Genomic DNA, 9955 nt, shown 5'->3' with positions numbered 1-9955 from the left:
TTTTTAGACATTCCCTTCCCTTCCCCCCACCAAAAAAGGACAATTTTTTTTAACCCAGATTTAAAAAAAGAAAGAATAAGAAAGAAAGAAAGAAAGAAAGAAAGAAAGAAATGCAAAGTGCTCAATAATTTCCAGGGAGTTCTATACATGAGAGAAACACTCTGGAATACAGGTCCGAAAAGCTGGCGCATGCAAGAGTCGGCTTCGCTTCAGATCAGAACAACAAAATGATCGTCAACTGGTTTCCTTTTAATCAGCATCAACAATACAGACGACACTTACAAACAAGGAATTGCCGGACGGAGGGGTGTTTACAAACACGGGAACGGGGTCCCTTTTGCGAAAGATTTCCGATGGGAGGAGTATGTGGGGGATTGCTGCTGCTGTTGTTGTTTTTTGGGGGGTTCGTCTTCGCGTGTTGTCAACAGATGTGTGTGTGTGTGTGTGTGTGCGCCCACCTATTTTACAATGGAGAAAAACGTCCGAGGCTTCTCAGAGTACTACCAATCTTTTATAAAACCTAGCAGACTACATAGTGTCTGAAATAACTATTTATAGAATATAGGCCCTTTCGCTGAAAGAGCTAGGGCCTATAACGGGATCGTCGCGCTTTCTCTGGAACCGGTTTGGAACCGGGACAACTTTTTTTGTGGGGGGAGGAGGGCTCTGGTTCAGACCTCGTTGATCTCCTTTCCTGATATTTTTTCCCTTTCTTTCCCTCTCTCTTTCTCTCTCTCTGTCGCACAATCTCTTTATAAAAAAAGAAATTAGAATCGGTTTAAATATATTCATAAATAGGCACAGAATAGTTTTCGTGTGTTCGTCTAAGGAAGAAAAAAACCCAACCTGGCGTCTGAGAAATGTACAATCCTTTGCCTTCCGTCGATCCATGCCGCCCCCCTCGCCCTCCCAATCCCCCCACCCTCAACTCTTCTGGAGTCTTTATATTACAACTTTCTTTTACAGAAGCAGAAAAGGCTTTAAAGTCCTTAATAAACCGGGGCCGGGGGAGGAAAAGGAGCGACGGTTCACCTTAAAAGCTCTTGCCTTCAGCAGTCCGCCAAGACTGAGCCTGGCTCAGCTTTCGGTCTCCAAAGTCCTTGTTTACCATCATCAGCATCATCGATCAGCAATAAACTCTGAAGTTTTTTGTTTGGGGGGGGGGGCGAGTGAAGGGTTATTGTTTGTCTGTTTTTCTGTCTAGGCGATAATAATATTATTATTATTAAGAATAAAAAAGCGTGGGTACCATGTGTGTAGAGTCCAAGGAACCCAGGAGGGCCCCCAGTGTCCCCCAAAAGGGCCCAGTCCCTGTTGTGCAGGAGAAGCCAACCACAGTTTGGAGGAAGGGGCACCCAAAGGTGCTCCTAACTGGCCAGGAGTGCTTTCGCTTTCTTTACGGGCCTCTGGCTTCGCTTCCTCTCCCCCTTTGGAGGCTTTGGAAGTCCTTCACTTATTTGAAAGCACAGCCGCAGAGTCTCTCTCTCCCTTTCTTTTTCTCCTTTCCCCTCTCTCTCTCTCTCTCTCTCTGCTTTCTCTCTCTCTTTCTCTAAAAAGGCAAAGTGTCCAAGAAGAGCTTGTCGATTATTGCTGGCGGCGGGACCAAGTCCTCCAGCTTCAGGTAGAAGATGCGCTGGAGGCCTTGCGTGCAGAGGGTGCGCAGTTCCGGGAGTTTGCCCAGGAGTTTGGACAAGTAATTGGGCCGGTTCAGGCCCCCGTTGTTGAACGTCACGTGGTCCTTGAGGCAATTGACGATCTTGGTCTGGAGCTCCTCCACCCGCTTGGGCTCCTTCAGGCCGTGCCTCTCTGCGGCAAAAGAGGAGAAGGAGAAAGAGGGCGCCGGCATGAGACACCCGAAGAGGGAGAGAAGGAAGGGGAAGGGAGGGAAAGGGAAAGGGAAAGGGAAAGGGAAAGGGAAAGGGAAAGGGAAAGGGAAAGGGAAAAGGGAAAGGGAAAGGGAAAGGGAAAGGGAGGAAGGAAGGAAGGAAGGAAGGAAGGAAGGAAGGAAGGAACAGGAGGAAGGAGAAGGGAAAGAAAGGGAGGGGAGGGGAGGAGGAGGCAGGGAGAAGGGGAAGGAGAAGGAGAAAGGGAAAAGAAGAAAAAGGGAAGAGGAAAGGGAGGAAGCAGAAGGAGAACGGAAATAGACAGGAAAGAAGGAAGGAAAACAGAAAGAGAAAGGAGAAGGAAGGAAGGAGAAAGGGATGGAAAAGGCAAAGGAGAAGGAGAAAGAAAGGAAGGGAAAAGGAGGGAAAAGGAGGGAGATAGAAAGGACAGACAAGTGAAAGAGGAAGGAAGGGGAAGGAAAGGAAGGGAAAGGAAGAAAGAAGGGAGGGGGAAATGGAAGGGGGAAGGAAAGAAGGAGCAGAAGGAGAAGGGAAAGAGACAGGTAGGAAGGAAGGGAGGGAGGGAGGAATGGAAACAGAAAGGGAAACAGAAAAGGAAAAGAAGGAGAAAGAGAAGGGGAAGGGAAGAAGGGACACACACTCACTCCAGACATTTCAGGGGGAGACCTCAACCCACCAAAATGTCACCTCCTTTTCTCAGCCTTGGTACTTCCAGTGCTTTAAACCGGTCATCCTCTCCCTATCTAAGCTCTAAGGAAAGTGCACCAGAGAATAAAAAGGGATCTTGTAACACTTTTGGAACTAACCATACCAAAGAAATGGTAGCAGAAGCTTTCCCAGACTCAGATATGCACCAGAGAAAGGAGACCAAGCCTAGGAAAGCTCATACTCCAACTTCTTTAGCTCACAGCCCTGTTAGCCATATAGCAAAGTACAGTATCAGTTGAAATCCACACAACAGTGATTCCTTTATCGGGACAGCCAAAGTGCAACGTGTATAATGTGCATTTTGGTCGTTCCAAGAAAGGTATCACAGTTTTGTGGATTTTGAATGATACTGTTTTTTTCACTCATTTAGTCTCAAAGGTGCTGCAAGATCCCTTTGCATGCTGATACGCCAGACCAGTAGTGCTGTGTCTCTAATTCTGCACTTGAGAATCTCAGGTTAGATTAAAATCTGTTTAAATGTACTTTTTAAAAAAACACCACAGGTCTCCTAAGATTTGACATAGGTTGTTGGTGCCTCTGCGAGTCTTAACCCAGTGCTGGATCCTGCTCTGGGTTTCAAATGGGAGAAAAGTGGGATATAAATAGATATAAATAAGTGAGAATTCAAAGACATAGCCATGATACTCTTGCTACAAGATCGCTTATAAGAGTGACAACATGGTGTAGTGGTGTGTGCTGGACTACAACTCTGTAGAGCAGGGTTAAAATTCCCAAAGTAACTGAGAGATCTTGGGCAAGTCATACATTCCCAGTTTCAGAGGGAAGTAAAGGCAAACCCTCTCTCTGAACAAATCTCGCCAAGAAAACCATGTGACAGGTCTGCCTTAGGGTCGCCATAAATCCCAAATGACTAGAAGAGACACAACAGCAACAAACAAAAATAGCAAGATAAATGTACGCATTCACTTGAATGGCCCTAAGAGTCAGTCTAGCTGAACTCAAGGGCAATTTACTTGCTGCCACCGGGTAGACTTGGAAGGCAGGAGGAAGAGAGAAAAACTATATTAGAGGTGGCTGGACTCAATGAAGGAAGCCACAGCCCTGAGTTTGCAAGAGCTGGGCAGGGTTTTTGAAGGCTGACTCCAAAGTCTCACATGTATAGTTTAAACTAACTTGTGAGTTTTTCGGGCTATGTGGCCATGTTATATAAGAGGTTATTATATAAACTCTTATAGAACATGGCCACATAGCCTGAAAAACCCACAAAAAACTAACTTGGGAGCACTTAACAACAAAGACTTGTGTCAGAGTGTAAACTATTGTCTTAGGCTTGCCCATCTGCATGGCAGTGCCCAGCTAAGTCCTATTTAAGTAAGATAGGGTTGACTGTGTAGCAGAGTAGATCAAACATGGAATACACACACACACACACACACACACACACACACACACACGAGGTGCGCCTAGACCTCTGGACTATTGGTTGGTTTCAGCTAGAATAGCTCCACTGAATCAATCCTCAGATAGCGAGTGAACACCCCACTGATTCCACGAATCTTCTGTATTAGGGACTTGCCAATAGATCCCGGCCTGTGCCTGAATGTGGTTTGCGCTGCTGTGTTCCCTGTCAGCCACTGTGAGTGCAGGAGAGGGTTAGGGTTATGACAGGGTAGTTATCCTGAATTAATTCAAGCCCAATTGGAATGTGATGACAGGATTCTAATTTACCTTAAGGAGTCAAAGGGTAGGATGGGCCAAATAAACACTTTAGCTTAATCCAGAGTAAAAGGCCAACATTCACGGGGGAAGGGAGGGTCAGTTCTAATCTGCAGTCCTCCTGAAATGCCAGTGTGAAATGAGGGTGGCATCTGTGTGGCCACCGAGAATTTGAAACAGAGGGTTTTCAAAGTGCAGGCTCCTGGCCTAAATGGGAAATCTAATCTCCTTTGGCAAAGGTGAATATGAAAAGTGGAGGAGGAGAGCCTGGATGCAGCAAAAGTTGTGTATTCTCTAATTGAAGTGGCGTGTGTGTGTGTGTGGGGGGGGGGGGGTGTCTAATCTGCATTCACTGTAGCAGATAGGCAATTGGGTTATTTAATCCAGAGTAAAGAAAACCCAGAGAGCCAGTGTGGGGTATTGGTTAGAGTGTTAGACTACAACTCCAGAAATCAGTGTTGGGCTACAACTCTGGAGGTCACCTTTGGACTATGACTCTGGAGATCAGGGTTTGATTCCTGTCTTGAGCACAAAAACCCAAAGGGTGGCCTTAGGCAAGTCACACTCTCCCAACCTCAGAGGTGGGAATGGCAAACCCCCTCTGAACAAATCTTGCCAAGGAAACCTATGATAGGTTCACCTTAGGGTCTCCATAAGTCCAAAATAATAGTAATGCCTTGGAGGCACACAACAATAACAAAGGAAACGCATCCGTCCCTTCTAGGATGCTCACCTGTCACCATGGCCAGGGCTGCGATGCAGGAGAAGGCGGAGATGTCCACGTTCATGTTCTGGAGGTTGGAGGAGAACTCCACGATGGAGTCGATCCATTCGCCGAAGCCCCGGACGCACTGGAGCCGGTGAAGGACCACCCCATTGCAGAAGATCAGCTTGCCTTCCACCGGGTTGGACCTGTCCAGAGAATGGAGGAGGGGCAAAGAAGAAAGAGAAAAAGAAACAATGAAAAGAGAGGGGCATGAAAAGGAGTGAGGAAAGAGAGAGAGAGAGATGGAGAGAAAGGCAAACAACTAATTATTCCCCGAGCAATAAACGGCAGGCTTCAGAGGTACCTAATTACCGGGGAGTTAATAAAAGGCGGCTCAGCGGACCTTGAAGGGCTGGGGGTGGGGGTGGGGGTGTCCCCTGGCCCAGCCGCCCCCTCCAAGCCTGGCCCCAGGGTCCCACCTGTAGGCCAGCCGCAGGACGAAGAGCTCCAGGAAGGCGGATTCAAAGAGGAGGTCCTGGTCCTGCTTGGGGAGGTCGGTGAAGCCTGGGATCTTCTCGGCCCAGCCCCGGATGATCTCCATGGATCCCGTCAAGAGGTCGTAGAACTGCTGGATGTGCTGGGTGTCGTCGCCGCTCAGCTGGAAGTCCGGGTTGGCCTGGAACTGGGAGGAAGGAGGGATGGGGCGAAGGGAGGGAGGGAAGAAAAAAGGAAGGAAGGGGAAAGTGGCAGAGAAAGAAAGAGAGAGAGAGAGAGAGAGAGAGAGAGACCCCGGCCACTTAATGAGGTTCTCTAAAACCGATCGCCCGTGAAATTGCTAAGCCCACCGCCAGGAGGGGAGCCAGGTTTTCCTAACAATTCAACCTCCCTCGGACCAGGAAGGAGGGGAGCTGCTCTTCCGACTTCCATGCAATTCCTTTCAAGGGGGGGAAGGAGGGCTGCTGCAAAGCTAGACCGGGCTACTTCCAAATAGGCCCCCAGCGAGGCATCTCCAAAATCTCTGGGTGGCCAGAGTTCCCTGCGGCAAAGGAGGGCAAGGCACCGCCAAATGGAGGACCTTCAAGAACCACAGAGGACATTCTCAAAGAAAAACCGAAAAGCACGCATAGAAAGGTAAATTCACTCTCCAAATGGCGGTCGCTGTTCTACTTATACATGTCGGAACAGAATAAAATGGACCCTAAAATAATTTGCATCCCACAGAAAGAGAGGAGGATGCGCATCTTCCTCCCCTCAGAAACGCTTCATAAACTTCAACCTTGCAATCGCTTCTAAGCCTTGAAAGGACTTCTCTCCCTTCCCCCAAAAAAACTGGGGGAAGTAAGAAAACCCGACTTAAAAGAGTAACCCTCTGACAGAGAATTGGGTCAGTCTAGAAAATCCGTGAGCAAAGGGATCCGAAACACTTTTGTGAAAGAAGTTGGCTACTCAGTTCTTTCTTTTGCAGAAACCATGCAGGAGGAGCTGTGTTGGCCATTTAACAAATACCAACAAAAATCCACTGGTGGGTTTCTATTTCTTTTAGTTAGTCTCAAAGGTGTTGCAAGATCCCCATGAGAGAGAAAGAGACACAGAAAGAGCGGTTTGAGAGTGGTTTGGGCGTTAGACCCGGACTTTGGGGACCAGGGTTCCAATCCCGGCTCGGCCACGTCATCAACCCACTTGGGCAAGTTACACCCTCTCAGCCTCAGAGGGTGGCCCTGCAAACGTCTCGACTAATCTTGCCAAGAAGACCCCTTAAGTCACTTTGAAGGCATACAACAACAAATGCTGGTTTACTAAAAGTGTTGGTGCTTCAAAGAGGGCCCTTGATTAGGAGGGCAGCCTAGATCTGCTGGGAGACTCCCACTCCCTTCTCTCTCCCCCACACATCCCCCATAAGCTGGACTTCCCTGGGAAGTGGGCTATGTCTCCGTGGCTTCTCTAGGGAGCCCCGAAAGTGGCCTTTCCTCCCCCCCTCTCTCTTGCCTCGGGTGGGTTGTATGGAGGGGCGACCTGACCTGGCTCGGGCCTAGCGGCCTGCTTTGTCCCCAGTAGAATGCCCCCCCGCGAGGGAGGAGGGGACGAAGAGGGTCTCCAGCTTACCCTGGAGTAGTCCAGGCTGGTCATAGCCGGGTTGGAGTCGACATGAGCTCTCACCAGGGCACTGATCAGACTCACCGGGGGCGACGGCGGGGAGGGCTCCTGGGGGCTCTTCGGTTTCGAAGGCAGGCGACCCCTCCGGCCTTTTAAACTGTCGGTGCGCACCACTGAGCAACAAGAAGGAGAAACGGAAGAAGAAGAAAAGAAGAAGGGGGGTTAAATGTCGCCAGGCCGAACAACAAAAAACAAGAAAGAGAGGGAGAGAAAGAAAGAAAAAAGAAAGAAACCCCTCTTCCTGAGTTTACTCTGGAGAGAACTTGGAAAAGTGAGGAGCGGTGTGTGTGTTGAGTTGTTTATTTTAACAGCTCCTCAAACCTCTAGACAGCATAGCCACTAGCCATTGGGGGGATGCTGAGAATCTTAGTCCCCAAGTACCTATTCCCACATTCTCAGCGTTTTGAGTTCTTTCTCCCCTTTAAAAAAAGGATTTGTTTGGAGCCCCCCCCCAGGGCCCCTGGCCTCCCTCTGTGGGACTGGCACCCCTTGACTCTGAAGGGAAAGCCTGGGAGCCGAGGGTGGCTGCTGACCCCAGTGTCGCTCTGGATCGAAGCCCCCGCGTCGGCGGGGCAGAAGCAAATCCTTGGGGGCGTCCTTCCTCGCTCTCCAGGGGGCTCCCTTTGCTCCCGCAGCCCTGGAACCCCTTCCTCCCCATTCCACCTTCCAGTCTCAGCCGAGCCAGAGTGGTACTGTATTAACAATCTCTGGAGACCAAGAATCTCAGCTGGGTCCTGCTCTCAGCCTCAGGAGAAGGCAATGGCAAGCCTCTTCTGAACAAATCTTGCCAAGAAAACCCAGTGGTGGTTCGCCTTAGCATGGTCATAAATCGAAAAGGCCTTGAAGACACATGAACAAATCCCCTCCTGCGCCTTGGAGGTGGGCCTGGGGTCTCTTTGGGGGCCCCTGGGATCCCAGCGGGCGCTCCTGTCTCCCTTTCTCTCCTGGGCCTACTCTGAAGTCAACCGCCCTGAGTTCAGCGTGGCCCCCACCCGGCAAAGGCCGCATCCGCACTGCAGAAATAACAACCCCGGTTGACACCGCTTTCACTGCCGTGCCTCAGTACTACTATTGAATCCTGCCCATGGTAATTTTGTGAGACCTTCTCTAGCAGAGAGCTCTGGGGCGGCAAGAAACAGTTCCTAGATTCCCACAACACTGAGCCATTGGGCCGTTAAAGCGTCGTCAACCTGGATTCTTTCTGCAGTGCGGATGCAGCCAAAGCCACAAGTGGGGAGCGAGTTTTCGAGGTCGTGGGAGTCGTGCTTTCTTTGCCTTGCTTTCTTCTTTTTGGGGTGGGTGGGAAAAGGGGGAAAGCTGGCTACTCTCTCCGCCCGCCCGACCCACCGGCAGCCTCTACCTTCTTTGACCATGCCGACGGCCAGGCACTTCTGGAAGCGGCAGTATTGGCACCGGTTCCGACGGCGTTTGTCCACGGGACAATTTTTGTTCGCCAGGCAAACGTACTTGGCGTTTTTCTGGACGGTGCGCTGCGGAGACAAGAGGAGAAGTGAAGGAAAAGGAAAAAGAAAAGGGAAAGGTCCCCAGAGGGCCACCTAGGGCCCATTCCCTCCACACCGCCTGGCATTGCTTCCTAAGTCCCTTTTCCTCTGGTTCCTTCCTTCCTTCCTTCCTTCCTTCCTTCTCTATCTCCTTCTCACCTTACCTTCCTTCCTTATCTCTTTCCTTCCTTCCTTCTATTTCCTTCTTACCTTACCTTCTTTCTCTATCTCCTTCTTACCTTACCTTCCTTCCCTCATTCTTTCTTTCCTTCTCTATCCCCTTCTTTCCTTCCTTATCTCCTTCTTTCTTTCTTTCCTTCCTTCTCTATCTCCTTCTTTACTTCCTTCCTTCCTTTTTTCTTCCTCCCTCCCTCCCTTCCCCCCTTTTCCAAGGCCTCCAGTGCAAGGGACTACGGGGGAGGCCGCCTTTTTCTTCCTCGGGGGGGGGGGGGCTGCCCAGGGTTTGCCCTGCCAAGCGCGGGAGCCGAGGAGGAGACGCTCCGTAAATACAAATCCGTGGGCATTCATCTTATTTACATCCCTGGGAGACCGTCTCTCTTTCCAAGGATAAGATTATTCAATCAGGAGGGGGGGGCGGGGGGGGGGGGAGAGGGAAATAAAGAGATCACTTAATTTGACCATAGGGAATTCTGTTCCACTTGGTTAGCTTAGACACGGTTCTCTGTCCTAACCAATTTCAATCCGGAGGCAAAAGGAGAGAGAGACCGCACGCATGCAAAATAGGGCCCGCCGGCTCCCCCCCCCTCTCTCTCCAGGGGACGCTGCACTTTTCTTCGGAGGGTAAAGGGGCATCGTGTGTCCCCCCCCACACACACACACACATACCATACCTCTGGGGACCAGATGACCCAGCAGCTATGAGCAATCCCTTCCCACCGCCTTCCCTGCCTCTGTGACTTCCCCGTCGGGAAACAAGAACAGTCCCAGGAAAGCCGTTCAGAGTTTGAGACCCCCCCCAAAAAACAAGAAGTTAAAGGGGGAGAGTTGGGGCAAAAACTTAAGGTGACTCTTGGTGGGGATGTATGAGGGGAGAGAATTTGGACCTTTCTCCCCCCCCCCCCCGATTTTTTTTACCATCCTCGTCCACCTCGCACGGTTTATATTGCGGCCCCACAACTAGTCTTGGAGGAGGAGGAGGAGGAGGAGGAGGGTAGGATTTCTCTTCCTTCACTTTGATAGAGACGATCTCCTAAAGGGGCCAGCCTCTCCGTCGTTCTCACACACACACACACACACCTTGACCTGTCTCCCCGAGTAAAGAGCTGGGCTTGGACTTTCTTTCCAAAGCGTGTGTGTGTGTGTGTGTGTGTGTGTGTGTGTGTGTGTGTGTGTGTGTGTGTGAA

At 50.3% G+C, this 9955-nt stretch overlaps 1 protein-coding gene across 4 annotated transcripts in view; it reads right to left on the bottom strand.

Annotated features, from left to right (window-relative positions):
- Window positions 1-228: 228 nt before the first annotated feature.
- The window catches only part of NR4A2 (nuclear receptor subfamily 4 group A member 2), a 15426-nt gene continuing 5699 nt past the window's right edge, over window positions 229-9955 (bottom strand). For 3 of the 4 annotated variants that reach the window (XM_042471802.1, XM_042471793.1, XM_042471786.1), the window contains 5 exons: window positions 8450-8579; window positions 7039-7202; window positions 5415-5617; window positions 4963-5141; window positions 229-1806 (listed from right to left, as the gene is read on the bottom strand). In XM_042471802.1, the coding sequence (XP_042327736.1) occupies window positions 1550-1806; window positions 4963-5141; window positions 5415-5617; window positions 7039-7202; window positions 8450-8579 (933 nt within the window). In that variant the 3' untranslated portion in view covers window positions 229-1549. The remainder of the gene's footprint in view (window positions 1807-4962; window positions 5142-5414; window positions 5618-7038; window positions 7203-8449; window positions 8580-9955) is intronic. The other variant, XM_042471810.1, reaches the window with a different exon arrangement.

This window comes from Sceloporus undulatus, chromosome 1, assembly GCF_019175285.1.
Source record: "Sceloporus undulatus isolate JIND9_A2432 ecotype Alabama chromosome 1, SceUnd_v1.1, whole genome shotgun sequence".
In the NCBI taxonomy this organism is placed as follows: domain Eukaryota; kingdom Metazoa; phylum Chordata; class Lepidosauria; order Squamata; family Phrynosomatidae; genus Sceloporus; species Sceloporus undulatus.
The sequence above is the reverse complement of the archived record's forward strand: the minus strand, read 5'-3'. Positions and strand labels throughout refer to the sequence as shown.